This window comes from Dermacentor andersoni, chromosome 3 (assembly GCF_023375885.2).
Source record: "Dermacentor andersoni chromosome 3, qqDerAnde1_hic_scaffold, whole genome shotgun sequence".
Lineage (NCBI taxonomy): Eukaryota > Metazoa > Arthropoda > Arachnida > Ixodida > Ixodidae > Dermacentor > Dermacentor andersoni.
Window position 1 is genome coordinate 79,086,207 of NC_092816.1, and position 13,866 is coordinate 79,100,072.

Below are 13,866 nucleotides of genomic sequence, written 5' to 3' on the forward strand. Positions count from 1 at the left end.
AAAAGAACGATCTCGGTGTACATCCTGTTACTATACGATATACCTTCATGTCACGTAAAGTGCATGGCGTCCCGATGTTTATGGTAAACTCGTATGTTAGATGCAGAATGCACAACCAATTGCACCTGCGCAGTGGCGTTGCATTCAGACGGTCTAAAAGCTGAGAGACATTTATTATCAGAGATTTCCAACCGGATTGGTATCGACTGTTAAGAAATGTTTTACTTTATCCATTGTAAGGTGAAGTACTTGTTTTGTGCTTGCAGACGCGGCTATGACTGTTTTGGCCACTATGGTACAACGTAATCACGTACGCTTTTTTTACATTTGTAATAAGCACCATGAAAGAAATGCAAGAAAAGCAGCGATTGTAGCTTAATGGATAAAGAATCGGGCCACTGTGCTGAGGGACCGACGTTCAATGCGACCGTCGGGTGCGCAATTAAATTTCTTAAATGCCCGTGTTACTCGCCAAGATAGCAACACACAACAGTCGGAGTCAAAAAAATCCGGCAGGGTTTGCAAAGGAAGCTTCGCGTTAAATTATTTGCTAGTTAGCGCTCTTTCTACCTGTTTCTTCTTTATTCTGCTTACAGGCTGCGTCCGAGACATTTGGCATCTCTCCTTATGATCGCCTTTGTTTCGATTCTTTTCAGCTTAGGCGTGCCGTAAGCTGGACCGGCATGAAGCTGCAAGAAGTCGGAGTGTGCACAGAAGGCCATTGTGTAGCCCGACGTAAGGCCTGTTTTTTTTTCAATCTTTCCGTGAGCAATTGTTGTTCTGCGACTAATACCCCTGTTACACGGGCGACCTTAACCGCGGTTAACGTAACCGCGGTTATCGCTAAAGGCCGTTAGTGCGGTTACACGGCAGGCGAAACTGCGGTTAAGCCGCTAACCGCGGTTGACCGCAAACCGATCTTCCTTACCTCGGTTTAGTGTAACCGACGTGTCGCAGACGGGAAAAACGGTGGACGGTACTTCTGCCGAGTGCAGCGCTTGCGCTTGCCAGATATTTTCCAAAAAGCGCATCATTTGGCCGGACGCGAGAACTGAGGCATTGATACGCATTTGGGAAGATAATCCGGCCGCTCTGTGCTCAAGCGGTCAAAACGCGTGCCTCTACACAGAGATGACGGCTACGCCCAAATTTCAAAATATAACAACAGCGTAATCAAACTGGACAAATGAGACATACACAAACGCTATGTGTTTTTGTGCGTCTCACTTTCTTGTCCAGTTTGATGGTACTGCTTTTAAGCTTATAACTTCAGTATTTTTAACACGTACGTTTTTGTGATAATTTGTGCAATGTGAAATCGCAGTGTACATACATTAACACCTGAAAGCACTGCGTTTTCTTCCTTTTTTATTCTTTTTTTGTAAATGCAAGCGTATAGTTCCAAAGTGCATTCGCGTAAAGTTGTACTCCCTGTAATTATGTAACCAATGTTTGTTAGTTGAAATATTCATTTGTAATTAAGAATCTTTTTTTGCCTTTTCGTTCAGCGCACTTAATCTTATTTCACATTTACCCATTTGTGACCCTTAATTCGGACTTTCTATATAGTTGTATGCCCATCAGGCATGTTCACAACTGAGAGCAGGAGTAACGAAAATAAATAACCTACGCAGGCAAGAAGCAGTCTTACACGTTAAAACTCTCAAATATGACAATTGTTTTGCTGAAAAATAAAATCTTTATAGCACTGTAATCAAATATCGAAGAAAAATTATTCAAAATGAAGCCTGTACGCAAGAGATGACGTGATGCGTCAGCAGACCATTAACCGTGATTGGGATAGCCCATGTAACTGTGGCGGACTACGGTTCGCGTTAACCACGGTTAAGTTTAACCGCGGTTAAGCTTGCTCGTGTAACGAGGGTATAAGACGCACGTGTAAGGTTCAGTTTTCACTCTCATCGAGCCGAAAACTGCCCACACACACACACACACACACACACACACACACACACACACACACACACACACACACACGCACACGCACACGCACACGCACACGCACACACACGCACGCACGCACGCACGCACACTCACAAACACACGCTCACACAAGAACACACACACACACACACCTACACACACGCGCCCGCAAGCACGCACGCACGCACGCACACCAAAGAAAACAAGTACGCCATACTCATTTTTAGAACTTCTAAGCGGGTTTTGCCGACGACGGTGACCACAGGAATGTGCAGCAGTACGGAAACAGTAGAGATGACGCATGTAATTGAAGATAGTACAGATTAGCGTTCCTTGAGAAGTACACTTACACCCATTGCAATCGTAAGTCGGTTGCCATGAAGATTAATGTTTATTAAAAATAGTGCTTTTCTCAAGGTATGTGAAAAACATGTAAGTACCTACCTGAAGTTGAGGTTTTATTAGGCATGTACAGGAAATGTCAATTGATAGTGCTTACAGATAGCTTACAGATAGATTAAAAGAAAATAATTCTCCAATTTGCGTGTCTTATGCATAACCGTTGCCTTTTCGGCATAACGACAGCATGTGAAGCCAATTATTTTTGCTTAGTTGATACTAACATTATTTCGCAAGAAAATTATATGGTGCATTACCCTAATTAGAAACACCCCGGAAAAACACCATAGTCCTGTTGGAATAACTGATCGTGCATACAAACACAGCGAGCGCAAGAAAACGCGGACAGGACGAGCGTGAACTAGCACTCTTATGGCACACTTGCAGGTCACCGAATATTACAGCGTCATTTCTTTCCATCGCGCTTTTTTCTCGACTGTGGTTGAGGGGATGTCACGTCTGGTTCAGGTACACCTCCCATTAGAGCTTGGTGAACACCGCAGCTCGACTTCGGATATTGTCATTCGAAGTCGGGCAGTCAACTGGGGTTCTCGCTGCAACAGACCAGCAGAATTCGACAGTCTTATGTGCGAGCTTGCTCCCACAACTCTACCATTTATATATGAGAAAACATGTTTCGAGTGCACCGTAGACAGACTCAAGTGACTAGACAGGCACAGGAGACCCAAAGGAATGAGGCTTTCACTTAAACAAAAATAACTAAAGTGAGGAACTTAGCTTAGCACGAAGGCGCAACAGCATGACGTAATAGCCTGTGGATGTCGCAGTTTGCAGATGATGTAGCGAGTAACGTGAAAAAATACATAAACATAAAACAGAATTGAAGAGATCACAATGATACGGAAGATACTTGGGATAGTTGAAGAAGTTGAAGTGGCGGGAGGATTGTTAGCCAGGCTTCCCTGTTGGGTTTCTATTTAAAAGCTTGACAAATAACGCTCACAGAAGTGCACCAGAAGCTCACCAAGATGTCGTAGTGCAGCGCCTGGTGCAAGTAAACGTTAGCGCACATAATCCCCGACCTCTGCGTTTCTTACCCGCCCAGCCACCGTGGGCGGTCAGTGAGCCTGATCAAAGTGATCACAAGGTAACTGCGTTCCCACACACGAAGGCAGTAGCACTTTCTCGCCCATGCGACTGCGTGGTCTCTAGGTTACCACAAATTACGGCCAGGGCTATCGTCAACTCAGTCTAATGAGACGGTCCCAAGGAGGCATTAGATGACCTAGTTGCGAAGCGCCCGCCGCGGATGCGGGAGCTTGTGGGTTCGAGTCCCACCGCATCCGGGCACCCACTGGTTCTCAAATGGGAATACGTGTACCACGGCCTGGCGTTCGGCTTTCCTCAGGGGTGATAGGCTTGGGAAAGCAGCCTGTGGCCTAAATTCCCGTCTAAACTCTTGTGAGTGCAAAAGAAGAAGCACTGAAAAAACAAGAGGCAGCGGGAAACAGGCGGTTTCCGGATGTGAGTGTCTGTTTTGATTGTTTTTGTGTGAACAAACATACCCACAGATTGCACACTATAAATGTACAATTTGTTTGGGTAGCAGGCAAATACTTTTATTCTTGCTCGCGGTTTTTGTACTAAAGTGCAAATTTTAGGTAATGCTCGCTTTTAGTAATCGCAACAGTCGTGAAGGGCAATAAGCTATACTTCGCTGATCACAAATGCAACCCGCAAAAGGAAAGATAAAAAATGGGAGAGCGAGAACCTGCAAGAAGGAACGCCGACATACGTCACTGTTGGCTTCAGTTTAGCTTTGGATGCGTGAAAATAAAGAAAAGGGCCCTATTTCTGCTTGAAACCTTTTGTCATGTGATAGCACTGAAACTTTTATTTTGTTCACACACCTCAGTGTTTAATAAACGGCATGTGCAAAGGCAACTCAAACGTGCTATAGCAGGGTTGACGGAGACACCCATCGTATCTGCTTTTTCATGTCCAGTTCTTTCCAGCTGTTTTTCAGCGTCACAGTGCTAGGTAGTTACCGTTTTATTCTTTGTTACAGCGCCTGACCAACCGATCGATCACCAGTTTAAGAAGAAAGAGTGCAAAGTCAGCAACGTGCAAGTCTCTCCGGAGGTTTGTCCATGCATGTTCTGACGGGCGCGGAATTGTTTTTTTTTTTGTTGAAGTCATTGACATTAATTCGTGCAGTGCGAAAAACAGCTGCAATGAAGGAGAATATTCGGACTGGTGATATCAGACAGCAGAGAGCTCGAGGGAGAAACTTTTTGTTGACCCACGTTCTGACAATTCTAGCTAACTAAGAGAATGGTGAGGAACTGACAGGAGAACCGTTAGAATATCAGTGATTTTTTTTTATTAAAGCGAAACTTTCTTTGCCTCTTCTCCCGACTTTCCGGGCGCTGCTGCGATGGCCTGCCTTGCCGCAGCCGCGCTGGGCCCCGCGGCGGCAGCGTTGCAGAGTTTGTGCGTAAGTCACGTGCTGTGCTTACATTGCTAGGCGACGAAAATGCAGGTGCTGGGCCGTGGAGGCCGGGGCCTGAGCTGTGGTAGTGTAAACATTAGAATCGTCCGTCACCTCAAGAGAGCGCTTGGAGCTGGCGTATCAACAGCGCGCAGGTCACGTATGCAGGAGGAGCACTCAAACAAGCGCTAGCAAAATGGCTCCAAAGCGTCCACTCAGCGTGCAAGACACTCGGGCCCGAAAGAAGCGTCGCGCCGTACAGGGGCACCTACGCAGTTAAACGTGGTGCTGACCGTGAATGTACCTATACAGTGCATACATATTATTTTATAATACTAATTGAATTACGTAGAGACCCATGATTCAATTAAACTTGAACACCTTGAACTTGAACTCACCATCTCGTATTGCACTAAACGCTGAAGAAATTGCACATTCGCCACTAATTGTTGTCATTCAGAGCAAACAGCATACAAAACTTCCCCTTCAATCGATTCCCACAATGCGTGGGATCCGCCGTTTTCTTTTTAATTATGGTCTTTGCGAATGATATCTTGTGGCCAAGTGCCCGTGGTCAAACCACAAGCACTGACATTTCAAGTTTCCCATTTCTTTTTCGCGTAAGTCTTTAAGTCTGAGATTACGCAAACGCTTTTTGTAGAACTAGTTGCATGGGACACACAGTCATAATTTTCTCAGCTTGTTGTAAATATTAATAAAGATAAGTTTAATTGTATCATTTTCATATCATTGTATACTGTAAAAAACAGGGTTTATTCCATTTCCTACAACTGTATTTAAATATGGTGCGCAGATGCTCCCCTTTGCTACAATTTTTATCATTACAACGAGAACCTTTCAACTTATGGCTTTTACAAAACGTCCAACGGCCCGTTGGTAGCTGACAGCGATTCCTTTATAAACACTTGTGGCTGTGAACTGCAACAACAATATAACACCATGAATTTGCTTTCAGCTTATTGTCGGAGCATCTTGTACGGCTACGTGCAGGCGTTTTGAGACGGAACATCGTCCCAATGGTACACTATGCCTCGTAAGTGAACGCAAATCAAATTATGCCTTTTTATTTTTGTCTGTGCTGTGTGGAATAAAGCTCCACGAAGTCATCTACAAAGATAATCTTGCGTACATTCCGAGTGGAACCACTGCTTTGTGGTTATCGATACAAGATGTAGAAAATTGACAAAATAAGTTAAATTACGCAAAATGTTTATGCCTGTCTTCAGAGATTCGGCAGCAATGCAAGAACGCAGTTGGCAGATATTAACTTATTTCAGCACCGTTTCGATTGCTTCGGGGCCAAATTCGCGAAAATTTTTTGTTTGTGAGAACTGTGTGCCATTGGACGTTTACCGGGGTTAATAAGTACAACAGCACTATTGGCCGGCGTCCAACCTTACGAGCAGTTGAAAAGTATATATATATATATATATATATATATATATATATATATATATATATATATATAACTATGAGACACTGTTCGGGATCTCATTGGCGTTAGTTTAGAAGAACTGGTGAGGCTTGTACAGTGCTGGCTAACAGCCATGTCCTGTGCTTAGAGGTCTCCCAGATAAGAAGCAATACGGGGTAGGATTCTTAGTCCATAAGTACATAGCGGGCAACATTGACGAATTTCACAGCAATAGTGAGAGGGTAGCAGTAGTTGTAATCAAACTTAATAAGTGGTATAGATGAAAGGTAGGAAAAGCCTACGCTCCAACATCCAGTCATGATGATGATGAAGTAGATCAGTTTTATGAAGAAGCTGAATTAGTGATGAGGAAAGTGCAAACTCAGTATACTGAAGTAACGGGTGACTTGAATGAAAAAGTGGGGGGAAAGCAGGCTGGTGAGCAAGCGACTGACAACTACGGCACCGATTCTAAGAACGCTGGAGGAGAGATGCTGCTAGAATTCACAAAAAGGAATAAGCTGCGTATAATGAACACCTTCTTCATGTAGCGCAGCAACAGAAAGTGGACCTGGAAAAGCCGTAATGGTGAAACAAGAAATGAAATTGACTTCATACCTCCTGCCGCTCCCAGCATAGTGAAGGATGCTTAAGTGTTAGGTAGAGTAAGGTGCAGTGATCACAATTTGCTTAGGTGTAGGATTCACCTCAGTTTCAAGAGAGATAGAGCAAAAATTGGTCAGGGAGAAGCAGGCCAACCAAGACGCAGTAAAGGTAAAAACAGGCCAATTCAGGGTGCTACTTGCAAACAAATATACAGCCTTAGATCAGAGAGATGAAAATGACATTGAGGTAACGAATGAAACCATAACTAGGCTGGCTTCAGATGCAGCAATTAAAGTGCGAGGTAAGGCATCAAGACAACCAGTAGGCTAGCTCTCCCAAGTAACAAAGCACCTAATAAATAATAAGGACCTAATAAAGAAACAAGATAGAATTGGCGGAACTGTCAAAACTAATCAACAAGCAGAAAGTAAGGGATATTCGAAATTATAACGCGTGAAAGATTGAAGAAACAGTTAGAAACGGACGCAGCCTGAAATCAGTGAGAGGGAAACTTGGCATAGGGTAAACCAAGATGTATGCACTCAAAGATAAGCAGGGTAATATCATCAGCAATCTAGAAGGTACAGTAAAAGCAGTGGAAGACTTCTTTACTGAACTGTACACTACCTAGAGGAGCCACGATACACCCATTCGAAGAAGTAATGAACATGTCAACTTCAATTTATGGGTAAATTAAGAAATCTGTAGATAGTGCCTTGTGCAGTTTGGCTTACAATGTACGACCCTTTTCTCTTACAGCTGGAATACAGGCGCGAAGAAAAGTTCGTAGGACCAACGAAGAAGACATACAGTATTGGCGTGTGCTTTTCTGGCAAATGCCTCCGAACCATAAACAGTTGGGACATTAAACTATAATTTTTTTTTTACTTTTCTTTTTGCAGTGTTTACACACATCGCCTTTCTTGTGCATGCACATGCAGTAGGCAATTCTGGAACGATTCTCCAGAAAACAATGTCGACGATGACTGCCACCAGTCATGCTAAGAAAATAGTCGAATGTTCTTTTTAGAAAGATACAAGATTTGTCAAACGAATGATGCGATTGAAGGCGTATGTGCACGTTGTTGTGAGGACATTTAGGTAGCGCTTGTTTTTTCGTTGGATAATTCTGTAAAAAACAGATCCGTTAACCAGTAAATCTGTAACGGTGACATAGCCCTCTGAGTACTGCAGCCTCTAGAGGAGGAGAGGGTCGGCGGGAGAGGAGGCAAACCTTTTCTGAGCGCGCCATCGTCCCATCAAAATAAGCAGAAACCCCAAAGCACCTTCGCAACAGTGCGTGTCCAGAAGCCTGCCTATTCGCTCACACGTAGATTATCGTCACGAAGTGTTCAACGAAACAAAGTTTTACTTTCGCAATGTCGCCCCATTTGCCTACCTTCACGACTTCCGAAGTAGCGCTGGGTGTTTATTGAAGTTTGACGAGATATTCTTTTTATGGTTGGAAAGCCCTTACATAAAGCTCTCTAGTTCATGAGAACTACGTTAGCGCGGGAGGTTTTTTTGTTTTTCAATCTGACATACTTATGGTTGGCAATGAACGCGCCCCACAACTCGGCTGCTCAGAGCACGCATATATTGTATTGGCGAGTCTGACGCGTCCATGACCGTGCTGCCTGCTTGCTTACTAAATAATGCGCCTGATTTCTGCATTAACGAATGGCACAAGTACTTAGCGAGTTCATATTTCGCAGCCTACACTTTCAAGCTTGCTCTAGTTTACCTGATGCTGCCATGATATAACGACAGTACATACCCAAGGCTATCACACCACTGGAAAATGCGTCAGAATGCAATTAGCAACTGAGGATAGGGAGGAACTAAAGGAATGACTTTTTGCTGAAATAATAAGCTGTATAGGAGTGCGAGTATGACGATGTAGATTAGAAACCGCCCCTGCGGAAAGAAAGTCGGTACATTACAGGCTTAAAGAGTTTTCGGCTAATTCGTCTTCTACTGATACTAGGGCCCCAACGCTTTAGTGACGCTGACACAGACAGAGATGCAAATATGGTGGCGCTCCGTCCTTGTCTCTCTATTTCCACACCGCTGCATTGCTATAGGCTTAGTGGGCGCCGATGGACGTGCCACGTGACGGCGGGCTTGCTAAGTGCACTCGGGAAAGGAGGCAGCCGTTCGGCGTATATTTTCTGCGTCGTTACTCGTGCTTCTGTGTTTGGTCCACGCATTCGGAGCAAAACAAGAAACACTCGCCGCTCTTGTGTGGTGGTCGAACCTTCAAGTCATGGACAACTGTTGCACGGTGGGGTGCTCATATACCTGCAAAAACTTGCAAAATCCTGCACTTGCCTGAATATTCTGCATTTCCGTTCCCTATGAAGACGAACCCGTTTCACATAGCATTAGTTTTGGATTTCTCTCTTACTTGCTGCCAGAGTCTCCTCCCGTCATTTCTGGGCCATACGTGTCGAACACAAAGGGGCCACAGCATAGCAAGCGTGAAATTTCTGCAACAAAATGCACACTTGTAGGCCTTATGAGTGCCAGTTTGTTTGATAAATTATGCCTACTGCGGTTTAGAGAGCTCTCTGAAACGGGACCATTTCTGCTCCGGATGGAAAAACGGGCTGCCGGGACACGAATATATTAGCACCGAGGGCGAGACAATATTTATCTGCGATTGCGGCCTGCGTGGTACAAAAACGCCGCCATCTGCGCAGGCAATACATGCAGTATAGAGTAATAGCTCTTTTGCTCTACACAACTACATCAAATTGAGGCACGTGGTTAGTACGGTTGCACAGATATAGACAATAATACTACAAGATGTTTTCGTTACATGAAGTTTTAGCAAGCGAGCCCTTCTGACCAATTATGAAGATGTTTGGCGTCATAAAGCTGCTATGGTGTTAATATTACAACGCAATGTACTCTGTAAGCGTAACTGTTGTTTCGCCATTCGTGCCTAATTTTGTAGAGGATCAGACTTACATTGAATAAAAAACTAAAATATGGACAAAGCAGTGTGGAACGGATACAAATTAGAACCACGAGGACCTAAACGTGGGAAATTGAGTTCGAAGTAAAGGAAATATTATTTGGTAGACTAGAACTTCACCATGGCCCACACTTTCCGTTCTTAAAGGGACGCGAAAGGCAAATAATAGGTAAAGCTAAAGTAATAGATTTGTGCTCGAGAATCTCTCTAAGGCGTCAATGTTATCGCGAACAGAGCCTTAATAATCGAGAAATCGAGGTCAATGCAGGACATGATTAGAGACTCCCCTGGGGCATTCAAGCACTTGCCCGATGACGAAAGCGCTCCTCAGTTGAATTCTGTTACTACTACTCAACTACTCGTTGCAATGAAAATCGTCGTATTGTATTATAAGATCGAATAAAATGCTACTTGTCCAGTTGCATTTCACGTTTAGGAAAAATAACTCATTGAAATGGCCGTTGACAACGACGCGGGCGGTGGAAAGGTTTCGTTTTCACTCGACTTTGCGCCGCCCACGCTTTCACGTTTCAGTACTTTCCTGATCGCGTAGTGCTGGAGTGGTTTCGCTGGCTCACGAAACTCGCACAAACTGCAAGCACAGAACACCCATACAAACTTAGAGAAGGGAAACTGTACCTTCCACAGTGCTACGCAAATAAGCGTAGTGGTGACGTCGTGAACTAAAGTATGCGACCACAGGTGGCGCTGTACAACAGGAAACGGAAACGGGGTTTTGCACACGCTTTACCAGGTGTTCTGTGGCTTTACTGGGTTTCTGGCTGCTGCGCCTTGATCGTGCTCCCGCCAGTTTGGTTGCTGTGTAGCAAACGTAGCGCCTACATATTTATGTAAGCGCTACGTTTGCCACACAGCAACCAAACTGGCGGGAGCACGATCGAGGCGCAGCAGAATACATGTAGCGCTGAGTCATATCGAGTTAAGGCACACTCTTAACTGACTTTTAAGGGCATCCCGAGCGGTTTTTCGTTTATTACGCCGCCGTTACCCTGAGTTAAATTGTGCCGCCGCGCTCCAGCTGTTGCATTTCGTGTAGGGCTACTGACAGAATGCGGTTTCCAGGTGGCACGATGGCCTCGACTGGAATAAACGCACACGACACCAAAGATTGAGTAAGCCTGAAAATATTTTATTTGCATTTTACAAGTACAACAAAAAGCACACGTCTACGCATCCACACAAACGCGGTTACATAGTCAAGAACATAGTCAAGAAATGGCTCATTAATAAGGGTAGCACAAACGCACAAGAAAGAAGACCTAAGCTACAAAACGTACGGTCGGCTGCTAAGCATAATAATTTCCCTGTCACCGCGTGTCACTTTTATACATCATCTTTACAGCACTACCAGGCCGGGTAGTTTGGCGGAAAGAACGCAACAGCTTATACGGCCGTCAGCTGCCTCTTCCTTACGGGTGTCATAATTATCCTAATCTCCGCATCAACGTCGTGCAAGTTCGCATACAGGTATCTGTATCTGAACCATATGTGCCAGCTTAATACACGTGTAATGAAATTATGATAACCACTGCGTCTTATCAAACGTATTGGTTTTGCAAATGCGCATTACAGCTGACGGAACGACATACTGTAAGTGAAGCACAAGAGAGCAAGGACAAAAGGAGGATACAACACTTGAAGAAATGGAGAATTAGTAGGCATACAGCAAACAAGCGATGACGGAGAACACACAATGATGCATCGGATGTTCTGTGACATCGGTTTGCGTACTTACGGTGTTATGGAGATCAACGGCATAAAAACGTACCTTCAAGCGTACTCCCTCAACCTCCGCCGCATTCATTATGATAATGAACGCCTAAACAAAATGAGGCACTATTCTTTGCCAAGAGTAGACCTTTTTACAGCAAGTCTATGTAATGACTCGCAGACAAAACCAGCATGCTTTCGAAAATGTTTTACCGCCGTAGTATTCGAACGCCAACGGCCAGGAAACACATCGATACCAATAGGCTGTCGGCTGTCGGTGGTTAATCGAGCACAAAAACCTTGACTCTATGACTAAAAAGCAGCTTCAACAATCAAATTAAAAAAGAATCAACTGCCTATTTGCCTGAGGTAAAAAAGCATCCTTAGACACCTCGATTGTTCATGTCAATGGTTTGTGTAAATTAAAAAATTCAGCATGTTCAGCGCCCCTAGCAGAGAAAGCACAAATTAAAGTATTCGACCAAATTACAGTAGCTCCACTTGCGCGCTTACGCTGAAACGCGCCTCAATTGATTTTTCGCCCTCTGTGGCCATTTGTTGAACTTGAGAGCGTGCGGGGCCTGCTGCAAGTAGCAAAGAATTCAACCTCCATGTGATATCGCGGGATGCGCGAACGGCCTACGCCACTTGACCAAAAAGCAGCTGTAGTGGCGAATCCGCCGCTCTGTCTTGGTTCGGTGCCGCCGTCTGTCGGGCGCCGTTTTACTCACCGACGGCAGCGAATGGCGGTGATGGGGTATGCGACGTCACTGTTCCCCGGGTTGGACGTTGGGAGATTTGAATTTAGGAAAAGGTATTCGGACACTTCATATGCAATTTTCTCGTCAAATAAGTCTTTTCTTGGCACGAGGTTTCTGGAATGGAATGGAATGGACGGCGCGCTTCCTCGCCGCCTTCGGCTCTTGCGCGCACCAGATCGAGCAACCATCCTCGGCTCACCCTCGCTCGCTTTCACTTGTACTCAAAGCATACGGCCCGCGGCCCCGATTTTATCGCACTTGGTCTTTATGCGCAATATCACGGCGACGCTGCGGTGACGATGACGGCAAAAATTAGCCTGGAGCGTCTATATAACTGATATCGGCAATAAAACACTCGCGTACGTGGCATCCAGCATAGGTAAAAAAAAACAAAAAACAAAAAAGACATCAGATGCTCATGAATTATCCGGAGCCTCCAACTACTTCATGCCTCATAATGAGATCATGGTTCTGGCATGCAAGAACCCAGCATATAATTATTTTAAGTTTTAAGAGTGGTTAAAGTAACAAAGAAGGGCATTAAATAACGTTTTAAAAGATTCGTGTAGACATTGATCGGTCATTCAACATATCGACGATATATAGTAACGAAGTTAACCAAGCCAGTTTATTTCTTTGATCGGTCATTGAACATATCGACGATACATAGTAACGAAGTTAATCAAGCGAGTTTATTTAGCCATATCTAGAGGCGCTAAAATATTACTCGGGCCGAACGCTAATGGCGTCTTTAATGGGAATTTGAAATCTGCCAAAACACGCCCACAAAGCGCTATAAGGATCATTCACAGAAATGCTCCTACTGTAGCACGAAAACGCACTAGCTATAACGATGACACAGCGTCAAGGCAATGACAGTGATGGCACGATGGCAATGACCACAACGAATACGTTTATGAAACAAAGAACGAACACTTCACTGCGCACATATCATAAACGTGAGATGGTACTCTGGGCTCAAATTGTTCTATTTCTTCTGGCGATAATATTTTGTATGAAAATAGTATGAACATATCGCGACAGACACCATATGCGAATACTGCATTCTGTATTGCTGTGATACGGGATTTCTTTTTTCTTTTATAAGCCGTCTACCATTTCCATGCATTGTGTATAGTGTACGCTCAGGAATTACTGACAAAAGAAGGCGTGTTGGGGTGGAATTTTCGGCAATGGCTGCATGTATGAGTAAGATTACTGCCCCTTTATGAGGAACGAACACACAAAAGATTTTCTCACTTTGTTCTCGCATGATGAACAACATGAACAAGCACGGTGAACCTCTTTGTTATAGGAATGAGTAAGTTGCAGTTTTGAGCGCTGCAAACGCGGTTCCTAACACTAATCCCAACAGGCCAGACGCGACTGCACTGGCAGCGTTGCTTTGTTTCCACAGTGCATCCCTGAAAGAGTCAGCTCTCGCTCGAATGCTTTGAGTGCGAAGATGTCTCAGCTGCACCGCCACAATGCAATCCACACGTGCGTTGCTTCCATTGTCGATTCGGCGTGCGTCATTACATTTTCTTTTTATGACTCG

At 44.5% G+C, this 13,866-nt stretch overlaps 1 protein-coding gene across 4 annotated transcripts in view; it reads left to right on the forward strand.

The window, feature by feature from the left end:
* LOC126542826 (uncharacterized) overlaps positions 1-7,729 on the forward strand; it is a 60,088-nt gene extending 52,359 nt beyond the window's left edge. For 2 of the 4 annotated variants that reach the window (XM_050189937.3, XM_055061407.1), the window contains exons 15-18: positions 657-735; positions 4,373-4,446; positions 5,772-5,849; positions 7,596-7,729. In XM_050189937.3, coding sequence (XP_050045894.2) covers positions 657-735; positions 4,373-4,446; positions 5,772-5,849; positions 7,596-7,712 — 348 coding nt within the window. In that variant the 3' untranslated portion in view covers positions 7,713-7,729. Of the gene's footprint in view, positions 1-656; positions 736-4,372; positions 4,447-4,521; positions 4,716-5,771; positions 5,850-7,595 lie in introns of those variants that run through there. The other 2 variants (XM_055061414.2, XM_055061409.2) reach the window with 2 other exon arrangements.
* The last annotated feature ends 6,137 nt before the right edge of the window (positions 7,730-13,866 follow it).